Source organism: Photinus pyralis, unplaced genomic scaffold (assembly GCF_008802855.1).
Source record: "Photinus pyralis isolate 1611_PpyrPB1 unplaced genomic scaffold, Ppyr1.3 Ppyr1.4_LG1, whole genome shotgun sequence".
NCBI classification, from domain to species: domain Eukaryota; kingdom Metazoa; phylum Arthropoda; class Insecta; order Coleoptera; family Lampyridae; genus Photinus; species Photinus pyralis.
The window spans coordinates 60,906,885-60,927,914 of NW_022170249.1; the positions used below are offsets into that span (position 1 = coordinate 60,906,885).

General features: G+C 33.9%; 4 protein-coding genes across 7 annotated transcripts; 3 read left to right on the forward strand and 1 right to left on the reverse strand.

Moving 5' to 3' along the window:
* Positions 1-565: 565 nt before the first annotated feature.
* On the forward strand, positions 566-5,027 carry LOC116176125. Of its 2 annotated transcripts, XM_031494605.1 has the most exons (9): positions 781-923; positions 3,477-3,693; positions 3,753-3,962; positions 4,015-4,044; positions 4,098-4,208; positions 4,255-4,317; positions 4,376-4,605; positions 4,653-4,812; positions 4,868-5,027. In XM_031494605.1, exons 2-9 carry the CDS (start codon positions 3,498-3,500, stop codon positions 4,969-4,971), a joined length of 1,104 nt encoding a protein of 367 aa, XP_031350465.1. In that variant the 5' UTR covers positions 781-923; positions 3,477-3,497; the 3' UTR covers positions 4,972-5,027. The 2 variants fall into 2 exon arrangements, with proteins under 2 accessions (XP_031350461.1, XP_031350465.1); XM_031494601.1 differs by lacking the exons at positions 3,477-3,693; positions 3,753-3,962; positions 4,015-4,044; ... (3 more) ...; positions 4,653-4,812; positions 4,868-5,027 and adding exons at positions 1,147-1,407; positions 1,502-3,391 and having other exon boundaries at positions 566-923.
* A 476-nt stretch (positions 5,028-5,503) lies between these two features.
* LOC116164921 (uncharacterized protein K02A2.6-like) lies at positions 5,504-9,074 on the forward strand. The gene is made up of 2 exons (XM_031479187.1): positions 5,504-6,097; positions 6,477-9,074. The coding sequence occupies exons 1-2, from the start codon at positions 5,504-5,506 to the stop codon at positions 9,072-9,074; spliced, it is 3,192 nt and encodes a 1,063-aa protein (XP_031335047.1).
* Positions 9,075-9,366: 292 nt separating this feature from the next.
* LOC116164931 lies at positions 9,367-12,107 on the reverse strand. The gene is made up of 4 exons (XM_031479195.1): positions 12,041-12,107; positions 11,197-11,585; positions 9,595-11,143; positions 9,367-9,539 (listed from the first exon to the last, which is right to left on the reverse strand). The coding sequence occupies exons 1-4, from the start codon at positions 12,102-12,104 to the stop codon at positions 9,367-9,369; spliced, it is 2,175 nt and encodes a 724-aa protein (XP_031335055.1). The 5' UTR covers positions 12,105-12,107.
* Positions 12,108-14,935: 2,828 nt separating this feature from the next.
* Positions 14,936-18,558, forward strand: LOC116176097. Of its 3 annotated transcripts, none has more exons than XM_031494580.1 (5): positions 14,936-15,715; positions 15,871-16,063; positions 16,174-16,671; positions 17,081-17,865; positions 17,918-18,078. In XM_031494580.1, the coding sequence occupies exons 1-5, from the start codon at positions 14,957-14,959 to the stop codon at positions 17,951-17,953; spliced, it is 2,271 nt and encodes a 756-aa protein (XP_031350440.1). In that variant the 5' UTR covers positions 14,936-14,956; the 3' UTR covers positions 17,954-18,078. The 3 variants fall into 3 exon arrangements, with proteins under 3 accessions (XP_031350440.1, XP_031350446.1, XP_031350432.1); XM_031494586.1 differs by having other exon boundaries at positions 17,081-17,755; positions 17,811-17,992; XM_031494572.1 differs by having other exon boundaries at positions 17,081-18,558.
* The last annotated feature ends 2,472 nt before the right edge of the window (positions 18,559-21,030 follow it).

A 21,030-nucleotide genomic window follows, 5' to 3' on the forward strand; every position in this document is an offset into this window, starting at 1 on the left:
AGTTTTGTATTTAATATACGTATTGTTCAAACCAAGGCTTTTTTATTGATTCTCTATCAACTAAAACATGGTGTCAGGTCTAGAGGGAAGGTGAAAATCGAATCTGGTGTGTAAACGTGAGGAAAATGGCGGAGTCAATGTTTAAACCACCTGAAGCATTGAACTTGGACGGCAATGTGGCAGATAATTGGCGGCTTTTTAAGCAAAAGTTTGATAACTTTTGTGTGGCAACAGGATTGAATGAAAAAGAGGATTCCAAGCAACTGGCAGTATTTTTGAACCTCGTTGGCGATGATGGCTTGGAGTTATTTAATAGTTTCGATTATGCTAAGAAGGCTACTTTGAAGCTTGTCAAGGAGGAGTTTGAAAACTATTGTGCACCAAAGAAGAACGTAATCTTTGAAAGGTTCCTTTTTAATAGCATCACACAAAAGGAAGGGCGGTCGTTTGATTCCTTTTTGACGGAGCTGCGAAAGGGAACCCACATAGCACAAAATATCGTCAAAATGTTACTATGCCATTTATGAACCAATATTTAATAATTAAACGTTATTACAATATTACGTAAATATTGTACTAGTAATGATTCCAACAAAATTTTCTGTAAATATTTATAAAATGTATGTAAATATATATTAAATATTTCCCCAACAATATTGTATAAACATGACTAATTTAATATATTATTAATATGTATAAATATTAACAAATAGCATACTAATGTTTGAAAAATATATATACAAAACTATGGCGGGGAATTTTTCACGGCTGCGCAGAGCGAATGTAGTTTGCGTTTGCACTCGATGGTCGCCATCCGTTGATGGTCTGTGGCCGCCATTAAATTTACGTGTTTTGGTGTTTACGTAGGTGCATTTTTTTAAATTAATCGTGTCGTTAAGTACCCAAGAATTATAAATTGCAAGGTATGTCTTAAGATTCACTATTATTTACTCTTCTTTGTATAAAGGTTATTCATTAAATTGCTTACAATAACCATCAACATAACCAAAATAGTTTGTTTTCCTTGTGTTTTTCTACAACCCACAAAATGTCATTAATCTTACGATACGGACATCGAATTCGTAAAAATCTTAGCTATTTACCTATATCAGCGGATAGGAATGAAACTGATTTTGTCGTAAATAGTCTTCAGGATGCCAAATCCGAGAGCAAATCGATCAAAAAGGCAAACAAACCGAATCTTGCATAAACAGGTAAATGCAGCAATGCTTGAAATCAAACAATCCGCAGCTAGTCGTAACAATATTTGTGTTGCTACTGAGCCCCATAAGAATAAACCATTGAAGATTTCAACCCCACATCATGACGATGATATCGTTTGTATCGAAGTTCCTACCGAAGATGCAGGCCGTAATGAATTAGTCAGTAATATCGATAGTTTCGATGGTAAGTTGTTTTATGTCTTAGATTACACATGCCAAGTAACTAGTGTAGTTAGTCAGATTCAGTAGTATCACAGATTTATTATTTAATATTCTAGAATCTTCTCTCGATGATAATGCATTTGAGGATATTATGGAAGTAAATGAGACTGAGTTTTCGGTGAATGATTCAATAAATGAAATGCAAACTTTAGATGAAAAATTGAGGGTGTGGAGCACAGAAGAAAATGTACCTCATTCTACATTTAGAAAACTCCTAGAAATTCTTAAATCAGAAAATGATATAAATGCATTTAAAAATCTACCAAGAGATCCCCGCACCCTATTGAACACACCAAGAAAAGTATTGGTGAAGACATTAGATAATGGAAGTTTCTATTATTTTGGCATCTCGGACACTTTAAATAATTTGTTATTGCAATTAAAATATACTATACCAGTTAACACACCGCTAATTGAAATAATAGTTAACATTGATGGATTACCATTAACATCTAGTTCAAACAGTTCATTATGGCCAATATTAATTAAAATAGATTCCTTATTACATATTAAAAATTATGTTGTAATGGTGGCTGTTTTTCATGGATATTCAAAACCTTCTTCAGCCAACGAGTTCTTGAAAGACTTTATTGATGAAGCAGTGAATTTATCAAATAAAGGTATTTTTCTTTCTGGGAACAATTATCCTTTTCGAATCAAAATGCTGGTTTGTGATGCCCCTGCTAAATCATATGTTTTGAATGTCAAAGGACATACTGCAGAAACTGGCTGCACCAAATGCTATCAAACTGCTGAAAGAATTAACAATGTAATGTGTTTTCCATGGACAGCTAAGCGGAATTTACGGAGTGATTATGAATTTAGGAATTGCTCTCAAGATAATCATCATCAGGGTACGACTTTGTTCACAAGTTTACCAAAATTTGACTTAATCAAAGATGTGCCTCTTGACTACATGCACTTAGTATGTTTAGGTGTAATGAAGAGGTTACTATGTCATAAAAATTTTGGTTGGATTCAAGGAACTTTTTTACACAAACTTTCTGCAACTCAGCAAGGTGAAATATCGAAAAATCTTAAAGATTGTAATAATTTTATTGTATGTGAATTTTCTAATAGAAAAGCTAGATCTTTACAACATTGTGCACGTTTTAAAGCTGTAGAGTTTAGATTGTTATTATTATATACAGGACCTGTTGTATTTAAGAAATTTCTCAAACCTGATTATTATTATAATTTTTTAAATCTGTATATTGCAATGCGAATATTGAATAGTGAGGATTATGGTACATCTACAGATATGTTGGTATATGCAAAAGCTCTTTTGGATGCCTTTGTTAAGGACAGCGGAAGAATATATGGCCCTGATTTTATATCATTTAATGTTCATAATCTTCTTCATTTAGTAGATGATGCTGAAAGATTTGGGCCTGTACATAATTTTTCAGCTTTTGATTTCGAAAATTATATGCAGATACTTAAAAAGTTAGTAAGGAAACAAGATAAACCTATTCAGCAAATAGTTAAGCGTGTGTCTGAACGAATATCTTGCAAGATAGATCGCCCTCAATTTTTTATGGAGTATCCCCAGTTTTTAAATGAGCATTCAAAGGGTCCTCTGTTAAGACATTGTTGCTCACCACAATTTATGATTGCAAAACTTAAAGGTTACACGTTTAAATTAAATTTAAGGGATTGTTATGCTTTGTTAAATGATAAAAATTTAATTAAAATTTGTAATTTTGTTACTCTTGGAAATGCCATTTGTGCCATTGGCCAATCTTTCACAAAAATTCGACCTTGGTTTAATAGACCTTGTTCATCGGAATTAGTGGGTGTGTGGTGTATCAATATAAACCATTTTAGTAATCTAAAAATGTATAATATCAGTGATATCCGTTGTAAGGTAATGATATTACCATATAATGATAATGAATATATTGCAACTGCTTTGTTACATTTGTAAGATATTGGATGTAAAAATTCACAAGGAAAATTACTAACTTGTCAGTTTTATTAATACTTATATCTTTTTGCTACATTTAGTATTATTTATTATGTATATTATAGTATTAACTTCTGGTTGGCAACATGCAGTGGTGTGTAGTGTTTTTCCATTTTGACAAAACAATTGAAGTAGTACCGGAACATTGGGTGTTCGATGATGACAACACCATATGCCATTTTCCACCTGTCAAAGGTTTTAGACTTTATGAAATTATTAAAAGTGGCACTTCTCCAAAAGAGGATTGGAAGGTGTATGATGTCAATATGTTAGCAAAATATGGTTTGTATTAGTTTTGGTTCCCAATCACAAAATTTTGTTAATCTACATTTAATTTTTAGATGATTTTACATATGCCCAAACACAATGTGAAGCAGCTAGAAATGGGAAGAAAATTTTCAGCCAAAAAACAAAGACAATGCTTGATGGCATGGATGGAAAAGGACAGAGAATACGTAAACCTAATACAAAATTTAGTGAGTTTATGAACATTAATACAGATGACGAAGAATTAAATACTAATATAACATTTCCAACATTTAAAGGATCTAGTATGTATACACATTCCCCTATCTAAAAATTATTAACTTGATTGATTTTTAGATCCGAAAGAGTGCAAACAAAATACAGCAGGTAATATTGTGCTTTAAACTTCCGAGTTTGTATTTCATTGTTTCACATTTTAGATAACAATAAAGTAACAGAGAATGTCCCAGAGGATTTCTATACAGAAAGTGATAATGTATTAGAACCCTATACAGCACAGAGTGAAACTAGTGAAACTTCACATCATTCCAGTGCGTATGTTTCCATGATTTTAAATTTTATTTTTGTAATTTTCAGATATAATGGATAATATATCTCTAATTATAAAAAAATTAGAAGATCTAGATTCAAAAAATGAAGGTGACATTTTTTGTTTAAGTACCGACTGCTAGTCAGATATTTTACAATATATTTACAGAGTTTCAGCGTAAAGTTATGAGAAATCAGTATGCTCTTCAGCATAAATTAAATGACTTGGAACGTGTAATATCGGAATCTGCAAATATAAGAAAATCAAACATTAACCAAGTAACAGATGAGGAATCCGAACAGGTTCTTTCTATTTGGAAATTATTTCCACTTGATAGCGTACAAGCCTTGGAAGACGTGGAAAATTCTTTAGCGGACCAACAGCTGCAACAACATTTGGTTGGTAGATGCACTATACAAACATAATTCTTATAATTATTTTTAAGGCTCTGAAGTTTTCATTGGTAGGAGGAGAAACGGCAAAAGATATAACACGAAGAATATTATATTTAATGTTAACAAATGATGTGGCAAAACTGTATAGTTTTGACGGAGCAAAAGGAAAATTAAAATTTAAATCTTTGAAACTGTATCATTTGTTATTAGGTAAGTTATAGCAATGCATTTTTAACTCATATTTCTCTTTACCTATGTTTTACAGCATCAATTCGGAAGAATCAAAAAACGCATGACGCAACAGAAAGCGACATACTACCAGAAACCAGGCAGTGGCTGGCACAAGCAAAATTTAGGAAACAAAAATAATTTTATACTTTATTTTTGTTTTAAATACTTACAAAATAAAATCCATTTTATTGAAATCTTTTGAGTAATGTATGTACTCGTAGAAAACCACAGGTGCACCCTTTTTAAATGATAGTAAGCTATTTAAATTTTGTTTCAGCCTTTGGTTAAATTTGTACCTTTGTAAATAAGAAATTTGTTAATATTTACAAAGGTGCAAGTTGTACTGAAAGCTCTAATAAAATGTAAGTAGGTCATCAAAATCAAAATGCAGGTTTAAATGTTTATGGAATATTAAGAAATATTTGGAACAATATGATATAAATGTATTACAAACATTATAACAACATTATCAGAAAGTATGCCAATATTATGATAGCATTTATACATGTTTTACAAATATTTAAAAAATATTTTAGTAAATGTGTAGAAAATATTAGAAGTGGGACATCTAGATGTTTCCTAAATGTTTTGAAAAGGTTTGGAGGCAAATGTTAAATATTCTACCAATATTTCATAGATTTGAACAAAATCTTTATTATATGTTATAGATATGTTGGTGTGCTATGTGGGAATCAAGACCACAAACTACAAGGATTCCGATGACATGATTCGTGATAGGATTGTCATGGGAGTATCGAGCAAAGAAGTGCGAGAAAAGCTGCTGAGGGAATCGGATTTAACGTTGACAAAAGCTATCACGTTTTGTAGGGCAGTGGAGGTTAGCAGAACGCAAGTCAAAGTCCTCGAAAACGAGCAAGAACTGTCCCTCAATGCAGTGCAGAGGAGAACTAAGTTTAATTATAAATCGGCTGAAACACATTCATGTCAATATTGCGGCTTTGTGCATCAAAAGGGCAAATGTGTAGCATTTGGGAAGCAGTGTAAGAAGTGTTTAAAAATGAATCATTTTGCGAGTGTGTGCATGCAAGTGAAAAAGCAGAGCAATGTAAGTGATAATAAAAAAGTGCATAACGTTCGCGAGGAGCAGCAGCCTGATGACGATGACCAGTTTTTTGTGAGCGCAATCACAAAGCAGGTTCGGTGGCTAAAAAGCAATGGCTCACCTTCATGCGAGAAGAATTGGATGGAAACAGTCAACGTCCAAGGTCAGCAAGTCCAATTCAAATTGGACACAGGTGCGGAAGTAAGTGTCTTACCGTTATATTGGGTTCAGAGATTGAAATGTAATAGAATTATTCATAAAACGAATGTCACGTTAGTTGCATATGGTTGTGATCAGTTTAAGATAAAACCATAGGTCAAGTGACATTGGAATGCAAAGTAAAGGATGTATCAGTCAAAATCTTATTTATTGTTGTAGATAATCAAAATCAGTTGCCGTTGTTGGGTTTAAATGGCTGTATTGACTTACACTTAATAAAACGGGTTGATATGTTATCTTCATTAAAGTTCACTTCAGTAGAAAAGATTGTTAACCAGTACCCGATGGTTTTTGAAGGCTTGGGAGAGTTTCCCTCACCTCATAAAATTGTGCTAAAGAAGGACGCAGTTCCTCATTACAGCCAATTAGACGAATTCCGCAGGCATTGTATTCTAGAGTTAAAGAGAAACTTGTACAGTTGGAAAAAGATGGAATCATTACAAAGCAGGATAAGCCGACTGAATGGTTAAATCCACTTGTCATTGTAGAGAAAAGTAATGGTGACTTAAGACTTTGTTTAGATCCTAAGTACCTTAACGAAGCCATTAGCAGAGAACATTTTCTTATTCCAACTGTGGAAGAGATAGCGAGTAAATTGTCTAAGAAATCATATTTCACGGTGTTGGACATGAAAGATGGTTACTTTCAGGTAAGAATTACAGACGAGAGTTCAGAGTATTGTAGTTTTGGAACGCCTTTTGGGAGGTATCGGTTTCTTCGCTTACCCTTTGGCATTAAATCGGCTCCAGAGGTTTTTCAAAAAAAAAACTATGAAGTTTTCGGAGACATAGATGGCGTTGGGATTTATTTTGATGATCTAATAATTACAGGAACGACAGAGCAGGAGCATGATGAAAAGTTACGGTTAGTGTTGGAACGTGCTAAAAAATTTAATATCAAATTTAATCGCAATAAAATTCAGTTCAAATCGAGGCAAGTTAAGTTTATGGGCCAATTGTTTACAGAGAAAGGGATAGAGCGTTGCGAATCGTACGTTAGGGCAATTCATGAAATGTCTAAACCGCAGCAAAGAAATGATGTATTAAGATTTTTAGGAATGGCAAAATATTTGGGTAAATTTATTCCAAATTTGTCTAAAATTTCGGCACCTTTACGTCAGTTAACAAGAACAGACGTAGAATGGATCTGGACGGACGAACATGACAAAGCTCTTACCCAAATAAAGCACTTGCTTGCCAATGCACCTGTTCTGGCGTTTTTTGATTCAAGCTTAGGTGTAGTAATTGAGACCGATGCTTCTAAAGACGGCTTAGACGCGTGTCTGTTACAAAATGGGCACCCTGTAGCTTTTTGTTCCCGTAGTTTAACCAATAGCGAAATAAAATACGCTCAAATTGAAAAGGAAATGCTAGCGATAGATTTTGCATGTCAAAAATTTCATTATTTGATTTATGGTGTTCAAAATATTTCTATCAATACTGACCATAAACCGCTAGTATCCATTTTCAAGAAAGATTTGTATGTTGTTACACCTAGATTGCAACGTTTACGTCTAAGATTATTGAAGTATGATTTGGATGTTAGCTATAAACCAGGAAAATATTTGTACATTGCTGACACATTGTCAAGGGCTTATTTAGTTACCCCGGGGTATGATGATCCAGATCTTGAATATGCCATTCATACTCTTGTAAATTATTTACCAGTCTCGGATGAAATCAAGTCTCTTTTAACGCAAGGTACTCAAAGAGACAGTGATTTGTCAATGGTTATGGGCTATATCAATTGTGGTTGGCCAGAAAAGGACAAAATTCCCATTAACCTGCGCCAATATTTTAAAATTAAGGATGACTTGATAATTTGTGATAAACTACTATTTTTCGGCAATAAATTGATTATTCCTAGCGACTGTCGTTCATTGATGATTCAAAAGATGCATGAAAGGCATATCGGGATGGATAAAATGAAGCTACGGGCGAGGCAGATTTGTTATTGGCCTTTAATGAATCAGGAAATTGAAAACTTTGTTAAAAAATGTCAAACATGCGAAAAATTTGCTAGAAAAAACGTTAAAGAACCGCTAAAGCCATATTGTATTCCTACTCGGCCGTGGGAAAGGATATCCACCGATATATTTTCTTACGGAAATTGTGTCTATCTTGTGGTATATGATGCCTATTCAAATTGGCTTGAGCTTGTCACCTTAAAAAATAAGTCATCTTCTCAAGTAATTTTGAAATTGAAATCTATTTTTGCCAAATTTGGATGTCCTGATATTATGGTATGTGACAATAATCCTTTTACTAGTTTTTCTATGCAACAATTTGCAAAGAATTGGAATTTTAAAATTGTTCCGAGGAGTCCACATTTTCCTCAATCAAATGGTCTTGCAGAGAAGGGTGTTGACATAAGTAAGAGAATGATCAAAAAAGCACATGAGGAAGGAAAAGACATATTTGAGTCGTTATTAAACTATCGCAACACCCCTCTTAAATTTATTGATTATTCTCCCTCACAACTAATGATGAGTCGCATGTGTAAAACCAAATTACCCATTTCGGCAGATCTTTTGAACCCTAAACTTTGTGAAAGAGTAGATGATAAGTTACGGTACAGGTCTGAGAGAAATGAAACTTATTTTAATAAAGGTGCTAAGCCATTATCAGACATGAACGCAGGTCAAAATGTTACAATTTTTAATCACGTTAACAAAAATTGGGAGCCTGGCCAAATTGTGAGTAAGCATGATAGTCCACGATCTTATAATGTTCAGATTAATAGTGGTGAGACAGTTAGAAGAAATCGTGTAGATCTAAGAAAATCACATAACGAATTTGATATTAAGCAAAATTGTTCTGATTTGCCGGAAATGGTGGATGATGATAACAGCTATAGCATTAGTAATTCTGGGGTAGATCCAGTAATAGGCAAGCGGGAAACAATTGTAAAAACTAGAGTAGGTCGCGTGGTAAAACCTATACAGCGATTAAATTTGTAATCTTAAAGGGGAAAGATGTATTATATTATGTACTTTTAGTTAATGTTTTGTGCGCCTGAGGAATGGCAACCTTCAGAGCACGCCAAGCACGTGTGAGAAGGTGGCGCCCTCAAAGGCATAGATATAGGGATAGATAAAGTCCCTAGATTAGTAGAGTACCGCAATTGACGCCATTTTGACTCCAACACTTTGGTGGGAAATTTGAAAAGACGTCACATAAACACAATCAATAAAACGCAACACAATAAACAAAATGTTTTGATATATTTTATGCATAATATGAACATATTTATTATTTTACATTTTTAACTAGAGCTCGCATCGCAACACTCCTACTGCTACGAGTATTTTCAGTTACATTAATTTTTTTCATTTCAACATCATTGTGATTTTTTAATGCTAAGAAAAATCTAGTTCTGAAATACAACGAAACAATATCATCTATTATGTTACTATGACAAGTTTCTGCATTAAATTTAAAATTAAATAAAAATGTTTTTGTAAGTACTTCTAAATTTACTTGGTTTTCTAATAATTCTAGCCTGTTTCCTAAAGAAAGTTTCTGCAATAAGAATATAATCAAAAAGTTGAACCTTTGGGAATAATAATACATTTTCTTTGTATTCTTTTAATTGGGTCAGTTTAATAATGTGATCATTTAGATTGCTTGACATCACTGTGATAGATTCAATGCATTTGGAGCACTTTTTCTTTTTTTTTAATGAAAATATTACACTCCCTAATAAATAATATAATGACTGTTTAACAGCTTCATTGAGAACGAGCTCATCTTCATCTAGTTTGATTTCCGAACACGAAAAAATCTCCACTTGATCCTGATCTTCTGAATGATTTGGTTTTTCTTTACAATAATTTATTAAGTGACTTCTATTGTCAGTAAAATAATTACCTCGAACAATTTGGCACTCATACTGTGATAAAGTTATTAACCTCAATGCAACTTTAAATTCATGTGGTCCTGGGACTGGTGTTCGACTGCGAATCACAGAAAATAAGTTCTCAAGGGCATCTTGAGTCAGTCGTCCTAACAATACAAAACGGAAGCCATGGACCCTTAAATAATGGTCCTGTAAGTCCAAGGAAGTTTGGGTTGCCAAAACAATTCCACTCTGAAATGGTTTCCATTCTCCTTTATCAATAGTAATGTTATAAATGATGTCCATAAATTGTTTCAGAAAAGTGAGGGCTTCTTCATACACCTCAGGATTATTTTCAGACAATCCAAGCTTGCTGGATCTCGAAGTTATAATGCTGAACCACCTATATATTTGTTTACAAAACCACGCTGTTGTTGCACAATTGTTGTGAAGAGCTCCAATTGCAATGTAATAAGTAATGGCAGCAGCTGTGTCATTGTGAAAGAGGGCGTATGCTGTGTTGATATCCATTTTTTCAAAATGTCCAGGTTGGAACATGTAATCCTTAAGACGGTATGCCATTTTTATCTCATCTTGAGAATCAAGATCAAAAACTTTCTTTATAGCAGAAATCTTTATATATTCTGAAGGCAGTTTGTATTTATTTTTAATTGCATCAGAAATTTTGAATATTTTGTGACGCACTAAACTTGTAGCAACGTTTTTGAATGCATGGACTGGATCTGGCATTACATACAACCTTTCATTTTTGTCACACGGGTGTGCGCAGTAATTCTTCACCTTTTCATGACGACCAGCAGTAATATGAAGCAACCGCCAGAAACTGCGGTTTGCAGGTCCAATGTCGGATATAATAGTTGTTATAGTTAATCCTATATCGTGTGACTTCCTAACTATGTAATATAATTTCTGTAGAACCTCGTCAGCACTGTATGAAGCTGCAGTAAGTTCGTAAGCAACCGTCTGTTTCCACCGCATAGTCATTCCTGCTAGCATAAAAACTAAGGCATGAGTAGCCAGTTTGTTTGAACTATCCTTATTCCCAGAAAGCATCATTGTTGGTCTTCCCACAACTTCCTTTGTAGAATTATCATATTGTAAACCCGGTTTTATTGCTATTTCATCTAATAAGAGGGAAGCATACTTTTCTTGATTTTCAAACGCATTGACCTAAATATAAATTAGAAAGGTTTATAACATAACACAATTATTATTGTTTTTACTTTTAGTTTAAGAAGCACGAATATATCTTCTAACACACCTGCTTGAACTTTAAAGTTCTGGATTCTATGTTGCAATGTACGAATACTGGGAAGGGGATATTGTTGCTTGCAAAGTTCTTGATAGCCTTTTGCTCCACAAGCCATGTACAGTTTAAGAGCTCTCTGAACAGTTTCATCAGACCACTGATAGCCTCGATGGTTCTTGTATTTTAACATATGTATTTGATCCGCGTTAAAAATCACTTTCAACTGTTCTTCAAATTGTTTTACTTGGCTTTCTAAAGTATGAACCTTTGCTTGGGAAGCTTGTAATTTTTGTTGCAGTCTTTGGAATTGTAAATTGGTGACATACAACTCTTCATCTTCATTATTACTTGCTTGCGGCTCTTCTGCAAAAGAAAAATAAAATTTTTGCAATTTCTAATAAAATAATTCTCATTCAATTGCACAAATTCTTTATTTTTCGTTTATTAAATAATGAATTTGTGCAATAATTTACGGGTGCACTGTGCCTCTTTGCATTGATATTAAAAATGTTTGCCTTACAAAAAGTATAGTTTGTAACTCGCACAAACTGGCAATTTTGCACCAATATGAAATGCAGCACTCGCCTTCGGTCGCTGCAACTTTTCATACTCGTGTAAAATGAGCCTCACTTTATGGTTGTTGCATAATACATATACTATCAAAAACAAACAGAATTAAAACAATGAACAAACTAAACTCATATACTACCAAATTGCACTGAACTCTTTGGCACGTAAAAAATATTTGTTGTAGAGCGTAACACCGTCAAAAGTTTAATAAGTTTCGGAGATTCGTTTATTATATATGTAACAGTTACCTGATGATTCATTTTGAATATTAGAAGTGGATGGTGTGCCTTTCTGAAGTTCTTGAGTGAACATTGTGTGATCTGAAAATTTTTCATATGATAAGAAAAGTGTTTCATGATAATTTTAAACTAAAAACAATCCATTCGACCTTTTCTTTTTAAGATCTTCTACAGTAATTGTGGGAACAGCAGTTCTCTTCAACAGCTTTTTTCTGTCAATTCGGTTCAACTCATATTGTTTATCGTCAAAATGCGCCTGCAAATAATACTACTTAAATATTTGTACTTTTTAGTGATTTAAAAAGAGGAAGTGGCTGTTTATACGTCAGAAGGATATGCAATTCGGTATAAGTCCGACGTGAAAAACATTATTTCAAAGAATCACAGTAAAGTGAGTCCACTTAGTTTGATATGGGTTAGTCCTCGGCGGGCCGACACTTAGGCCCTAGCTAGCTGGAGCTGTAGGCCAAATCATCGACCGTTTATCGACTTTCATATACACCAGACGTATAAAAAGTCACTTTGTTAAAAACGAGGGGTTAACCACTGTGCGCAATACTGTCACAAATTCTGTCGCAATCCCCCGAAATCGCGGAAATCGCTATGGAAATCGCAAAATCGCGTGGAAATCTTGTGAAATCGCGTGAAATCGACCGGCAATCTTGCGAAATCCCGCGAAATCCGTTAATTTTTGGAAATCGGAGCCTCACAGATAACCTTGAGTTTCAAGTTTCAACCAATCATAGCGTTCCAAAAATTTCCCGCGTGATTTTCAGCGCAATGCGTAACGGAAGTGTTAACTTTCTGCAGCATAAACAAAATACTTATTATGAGTGCAGTCTGAAGTGTATTGTTGTCTCGACTGTTGTGTTATTTTGATTTCTCGGCGAGTTTCTCAGATCTTAAGGTAAGTAAAATAACTGTTTTTCTTTTGGTTATTGTGAGAAAACGCTTGACTTAAATTCCTTTGCATATTTCTAAGAATATTTCGTCCTTTACTTCGTAAAAGAATCACGAAACTAATAGCGAGGAGAAAACTTACAGAGTATCTTCAAATTACGGCTCGTGTTTTTGGGATACGATTCACGCGTTAAAACAACAATAATACAAAATTAGATTGATACTTTTTTTGAGACTTTTTCGCGTGCGTTGAAGGATATTGACTGAATTATTAATAAAAACAAAATTTTAAATTTAACTCCGATTTATCACCAATAAATTATAATGGCAAATATGTAGCGCATCTTCTTTTACATTAGAGTTTCGTTTCACATTCGCTTGTTTTTCGTTTTTATTTACAATTAATGAAATAAATACGGTCGCAAAATTTCCAATTGTAGTTATTTTGTATTTTGTAAGACACAAGCTTTGAAAAAAACGCAAATGCTGATGCAGAAACTTTTGTGTTCGTTTTAACCTTCTTTCGCGGTCTTGTTAATTTAAGGATCATAGAAGCGTCAGTTTTGTGAGAATCGTATTTCGAATTCGGCTATAAAAATGGGTATTTGCGATTCAATTATTGACCCAAAATTTCAAAACGATTACTTAAACAAGAAAAATGGCGGCATGCTCCCTGTTTTTATTTTTACCTGGTATATTGGTTTTCTCTGTTAATATTTAATCTTTTCAATGTGACAAACATATAATTTTTTAGGTTGGTAGAAAATGCAGCGAGTAAATGAAAGCAAGAATAAAATTTTGGATATCCTAAAAGAATTTGATATAGATACCAATTTTCCAGCATACCTTATTGATCTCCTTGCATACACCGGATATTCTAATCATAAAGCTCTCAGTTTATTAGACGACGAAGACATCGTAAAACTTGAAGATTTTGCAAGAAAAACTTTACCCTTGTTACTTACAGAAGAGGAAAAAATAAGTTTTTTTGGAATATTTATTAGAAATCTTCCTGTGTTTTGCATCGTGGATGGAGACAAAAAACTACTACAATTTTTGAGAACAAAATGTAAAGAATTTGAAGAAAATAAGCGAAAAAGACTGAATACTAACGATAGAATAAATAATCGCCAAACAAAAAAAAAAAGAATATCTGAGACACCAGGTACATCTCAAGCTACATTCCGAGGTACATCCCTTTCTAGTACGGCTTCTGATAATGACTGCGCTTTATCTTCTGAAGAAAATAACTCGGAAAATAATGAAAGGATCCGAGAGCACATAAAATTGGTTGTTCGCTCCTATCAAGAAAAATTCTTGAAAAGCATAGGAGCAGAAGAAAGTTCTTGTCTTCAGGAACAAGCAACCAACGATATCATTGTTGAAGTCAAGGATGACGTGGCGTTTATTCAATGTAGTCGATGTGATTTTAGGTCAAAGGCATACTGCGAAATAGATAAGAAGAGAAATAAAAAAAGTGGGTCCTTTCAAACGTCAATAGGCACTTTAAAACTCATTTTAAATTACCCTCCGAAAAATCTACAGTTAAAAAAAAATAAACTCGAATATAAGAAAATATTTTTTACCGTCTAATTCATCCTTGCCACCAGAATGCCCAAATTCACGCCCATTAACAAACAGAGAAATAGACTTATCAGAAGAACAATCTCCAGAAACTATGCAGGAAATCTCGCAGGAAATAGACTTTTCTGAACAGAACTTGGAACAGGACATAAATCAGGATATTTGTAATTCTGTAATTTCAATAGATGACAGCAGAGGTGAAACCGAGGGTAAAACGGTGTGTAACTTGAATATTTCGCCGGCTGAAAACACGCCTAAAAGTCGTTCAAGAACGGAAAAAAAATTTCCTACCAAAAATTAAATTTTGATTCTAGTCAGACTAAAATCACCGACTTTTATAAAATTTGTGAAGAAATAAAAAGTCAAATACTTAAAAACGCAACGCTAAATAAAGCTTTTTCAACATCAGCAAACATTTTTTGTGAAAATAGACAACCAGAAATGTTAAATAATGAGTGTCAAAAACTTGGCCCAGAATCGTTTTTTGAAATGCTTATAAGAGCCGTAAATAAAAATTCTTCAGAAAGCTCTTCTGCTAATCGGTACCCAGATGAACTAAAAAATCTGTGCCTTTATTTGTTTTTAACTTCAGGGCGTCTTGCATATGAGACTCTGGTAGCTAATATTCCAAACGGACTTCCTTCTGTTTCAACTTTAAGTAGAAGCTTGTCAAAAAATTATGAAAAATGTGGAGAAGGAGAATTAGCATTTGGTCAGTTAAAAGAATTCTTAGAAAAAAGAAATTACCCTCTTCGGATTTTTATTTCAGAAGATCAAACGGCTATTGTGAGGCGACCGCGTTATGATCAATCAACCAACCAGTTAGTAGGCTATGTTCTTACTAATTTGGAACACACTGGTTTTCCGAAGACGAATCAAAACTTAATAAATTCAGTCTCTAATATTAAAAATATTATAGAAAATAGCGATCTTGCAAAAAATGCCTATGTTTTTATGGCTCAGCCTTTACAAGATGGGGCTGCCGCATTTTGCTTGACTTTGTTTGGGAGTAATAACACATTTACACATGAAGATGTATTATTAAGATGGAAATATATACAACAAGAAACCACAAATTACAATATTGTAGTCGATGGAATTTCTTCTGATGGGGATTCTCGTTGCTTAAAAGCCATGAAAATAATAGCCGGACTTCCTGCTTTCTCCAAACAAGAGACACCGTATTCACCATACTTTCAGGTAATTTTTTTATTTCTCTGGAATTAAACAAAGAAAGAACCGAGGAAAGAACTAAGTAGATTATAAAAATTGTTTTTTTTTTTGGATTATTTAAATACAAATATATTTCCGGTTTTTTCTAATGTTCATAAAAGTAAATTTATTTACCCTTTCAGGCAAATTTTGACATAAATAATCTAGTGCCAATGCAAGACACAGTACATATTGCCACTAAAATGAAGAACAGATTATTGAATGAAAAAATTGTGTTGAAAATGGGAAATTACGAAGTGTCGAAGGATCATCTAACCGATTTGATTAACACTGTTTCCAAAGACAAACATTTATTATGCCTTAGTTATCTGGATAGTAAGTAACATTACTGCTTTTTTTATACAGGGTGTAATTACTAAAAGTAAATACCCAGTTTCTTTCAGTCCTTTGTGAAAATTTGCTTAGCTTTTATTTTTCGTTGTTAGGTTCGGATAAAATGAATTTTGAAGCCATCGACAAATTGTCGTCCACTCGTGTGATCAGCTTACTAACCAGTGATGTATGCAAAGCTACCCGTCAGTTGCTTGTTCTCACTCGATACATTTTGGATTCATACTTGGATAAGTCATTATCAATAGAGGAAAGAGTTTACTTAATTTGGTATGTAACGCTCTTTTTACGTCTATGGAGAGCTTGGATTAAAGAACAAAGCAACTACACCTTGGCAAAAAATTGGCTCACTCTGAATACATATACTTGCATAGAATTAAATGCACATGGTTATATGATCCTCATTGAAAAGTTTAGAAGCAATCCTGAATTTGTGTTACCATGGATTTATAGCAGCCAACCGTGTGAAAAATTCTTTAGGCAGACGAGGTCGATGACATCAACTTGGTCAACTGTCGTAAATTTTGACATGCTGGATTTGTTAAGAAGAAGACACAGAATTCAAGCTATAAATAGTATAATAAACGATTCAGGTAAAGTAAATAAAGAAGCTTATTGGATATTGTATAGCATTACATAATAGTAAGAAAAGAAAAAGACATATTAAGTACAGCTTACCTTAGTTTCGAGCTTAGTTTATTAATTTTAATTTTTTTACTAAGCATGAAATTGTGTCTAATGCAATAAATGTAACAGAAAATCTCTACTACTTAGCAGTACTGTGGAACTCACTATTAGATGCGACAAAATTTCATTAAATTTATGTAAGTGGTGGGTACTAGAGATGACTTTTAAAATTATACTGAAGAAATTTAGGCCTAAAACAGTATTTGTGGTAACAACTAATTATTGCACTGACTCGATTTGCTTAGCTTTAAATCAGCCATTAATCAATAATTTAATTGTTGCTTACTTACTTACTTAATTATATGTGTTTTTTAGGAGACAAATTCGTGTTCCCCAGAGAGAGAAACAAGAAGCTAGGTGCTAATTTAAGAAACAAAGAAACATTTATTCCGCCAACCGAAGAATTACGAAATGTTATAATAAAAGCCAGAGATGATGCAGTCAATGATTGTAAAATACTAGGAATAGATATGTTAGAAAATCAGTGGGAGGCAGCTTTAACGGAAGTCTCTATTCCAAAGCAAGATGATTCTGACCATACAGACAGCAATTTTTTGCTTCAATCCAATGTTACCTCGACGGCACTTCAAGATGAAGCAGAACAATTATCAGAAACCCAATTAACCGCAAATGAAGAAGATATACAAGATATTAACAAAGATGAAGAGATTTTGCAAAATTTTACATCCTTAGATATAAAAGACCTAAGCGGATGCAAAACAGACATATCAGACATCTCTTTAATCAAAATTAAAATTAATGATAAAGAAATGGTAGTTAAAAAATCAACTTTATGTTGGCTGTTTTTCAAAAGAAAAGGACGCTTGTCGAGCGATAGGTTAATTCGATGCAAAGCTATGAGTGGACCAACGAGTTCCTCAAAAAAAAGAACATCAGGTATTAATCAAAAAATAGGCAAAAAATGTGTCAACAACCGGGTCAAAAACACAGAAAATTTGAAAACTCAGAAGACTCAGCAGAAGAAGAAAAGTGAGAATATCTCAGATTCTGAGACTTCAGTAAGTGATTCGTTGTCTGTTCATAGCGAGTTTGAGAATGAAACCTTTTCGGAAGACGATGATTCTGAAATAAGCTCGGAAGTAAGTAATATAAGTCGAAATATAAGTATACAACAGGAAGCTTATTATGCAGTATGCTACGAAAGCTGGTATATTGGAAGGATCATAAAAGTGGTAGATAATGCAAAAAGTGAGATAAAGTTTTTAAAATTAGAACTAGATAAGTATGTTTGGCCAAGAGAGGACGATAAACAAATTGTTAACAATAAGTTCATTTTTTATGGTCCAGTGTCATTAATGGGTAATGGACCTTTTCATTTAAGACGAAATGAGAAAATAAAAATTGAGCAAATTTTTAAGACCATTAAGAAAGAGCTAAAAGAGTTTTTGTAAAATGTTTTGTTTTTTAGACATGTTTCTTAATATTTTTTTTATTAAAATTTTTTGTAAGACATAGGTATTCGTTTATTGTCTTCTACAAAACCCTTAAAAAACTGCCCGTATTTATTAAAAAATCTGATAAGGCTTCAGCATCGCACATAATTGGGCGAAAAATAACACCACACTATCACCCCGCGCAATCCTACGAATAACTGTGCAATCCAGCGAAATCTTGCGCAATCGTGCGAAATCCGGCGCAATCGTCCGAAATCCGGCGCAATCGTGCGAAATCCGGCGCAATCTTGCGAAATCTGGCGCAATCATGCGAAATCGCAAAAAAATCATGAGAAATCCCAGTTTTGCGCAATACTGTCACAAATGTTGCTTAGTGGTTTGCCCCTCGGTTAAAATTATTATCATGAACGCTGAAATTTCCATCAACATATATATTGTACTTACTTCACACACAGAGATGCTCTTGGAGCTAACGCATCTTTGTTAATAAACTCATCCACAGTTTAGTTCTCTCTACATTATTCTTACACACAGGTAACCTAAGTAACCTGTACCACGTTTGCTTCGATTTTAACCCAGAACACAACAACCGGCAAGTTTCAGTTTTTAAAACAAATACACGACGAAACACGTTCTCTCTGGCAAACACGAAAACACGATGACAAATTGAACGAATATCAACAGTGATATCAACGAAAGCAGGTTATGATCTGTCTGTGGTTATGATATCAACACGATGCCGTCAGATGTTATCGGCCATTTTGACTCCAAAGGAGTGAACAAATCAATTGCGGTACCTACTCTACTAATCTAGGGACTTTAGGGATAGACTGATCAAAGATCATTATACACTAGATGAACGGCGTAAATGAGCGGATTGGCAACCGCATGTTTAGTTCCGCCCAAGCGACTATTAGTCCAGGGAATAGAGGGTTTTAGTATGCAAAATGAGAAGTAGTTCCAATTTCTTTTGCATGTCGTAGACAGTCATCTGGTGGTTAAGAATCTAAGTTTTCGACCTCCCACCCCTTGTGCTTCCCCCGTACCACCCCCAAAACCCCTGAAATTTGGTAGGTTTCTTAGTTTTTCAATCATATCTTTTGTATAGTTTACTTTAGAAAAAAATATTGTTATCAGAAATTATAGACCATAAAATTCTACACAACTTTGATATACACTACTTTTTTGTGAAATGTTTATTAAAAAAGATATAGAGCTTGAGAGTTGGTTATATTTTTAAGAATTCTGAAATTTCTATGTAGGTGTTTTAATCAAATTTCATACTTTTACACTATAATTAAGAGTTTTATGAGAAAATATCTTGAATTTATCGTAGTATAAATCCCTCTACTCTGCACCCTTACCAAAGGGGATGCATAATAATGAAACTTGCAACCCTTGCTAGTGAGGATATTTGAATTACTGTGAGATTATAGCCCTTTCTAATATACTTTTGAAATGAAAAAATTGTCTCACTTCAGTTCAGTTTAACCCCCCTCCCCCTCTCCCCCCCGCGCGGAAAGAATAGATATTTAAACGCTCTTGTGGCGATTGTGAAGTTAGTCAGAGAATACAACGCTTATTACATAATATTTTCTATTCCTCTTAAATATCTATTCCTACCGTGGTTGGGGGGAGGGGGGGGGGATGAAGGATGAAGCTGAACTGAAGTGAAAATAATTTTTTGTTTCAAACGTATATTAGAAAGCCCTACAATCTCACAGTGATTCAAATATCCCCACTAGCAAGGGTTGAAAGTTGAATTATTATGCATCCCCTTTGGTAAGGGTGCAGCGTAAGGGTATTTATGCCACGATAAATTGAAGATATTTTCTCATAAAACTCTTAATTATAGAGATAAAGTATAAAATTTGGTTAAAACATCTACATACAAATTTTAGAGTTCTTAAAAATATAAGCAACTCTGAAGCTCTATATCGCTGTTAATAAACATTTCACAAAAAAGTAGTGTATATCAAAGTTGTGTAGAATTTTATAGTCTACAATTTCTGATAACAATATTTTTTTGTAAAATGAACTTATAAAGAGATATGATTGAAAAACTAAAAAACCAACCAAATTTCTTTGGTTTTAAGGGTGGTACGGGGGAAGCACAAGGGGTGGGAGGTCGAAAACTTGGATTCTTAACCACCAGCTAGTCTTTCATGACATGCAAAAAAAATTGGAACTACTTCTCGTTTTGCAGGAAATGGTCCATTTTCAATCTCTATTTCCTGGACTATATAGGGGGCTTTTGACTTGAAGCGCATCATCGGAAGCCCGCGAAGCCGTAATCGTGCGTATCCGACACACGAGACTCGTTATATTATCTCTTCCATGACCCCATTCAACATTCCTTCGCTTATTTACACATATCATATTACATTTAAAAGGATTAAAAAAAATATGTGTAGGCGTTTGTGAGATTACTATAAGGTAGCGAATGCGCGTTATCAGATTTCCTGGAATTTACGTTTCAGTACATTGAATACATGGTTTTCTTATTTATGTTTGTTCTTTTTGATGGAGATATTCTATCGATTTTGAATGTTGATAAAACATTCACTCTATAGGGTGTAACATTAAGAGTTACGCCCCTCGTTATATTTTCATTTTCTCTTGAAAGCATACGCATAGCACGCACAAAGGTCAGGGAATCTGGCAATACTTTGGAAGCAGGATTGCCCAAACCTTATCCTGCCTATGCTGCTATCATCCTGCCTCATCCTGCTTCCTATTTCAGCTCAGCAGCACCAACCGTTTTGGAAATATCAATTTTTGAAGTTTCGTTGCTGACTTCCGTCCCAGCAACACTTTGTAAGCAGGATCGTCCAAACCTTATCCTGCTTG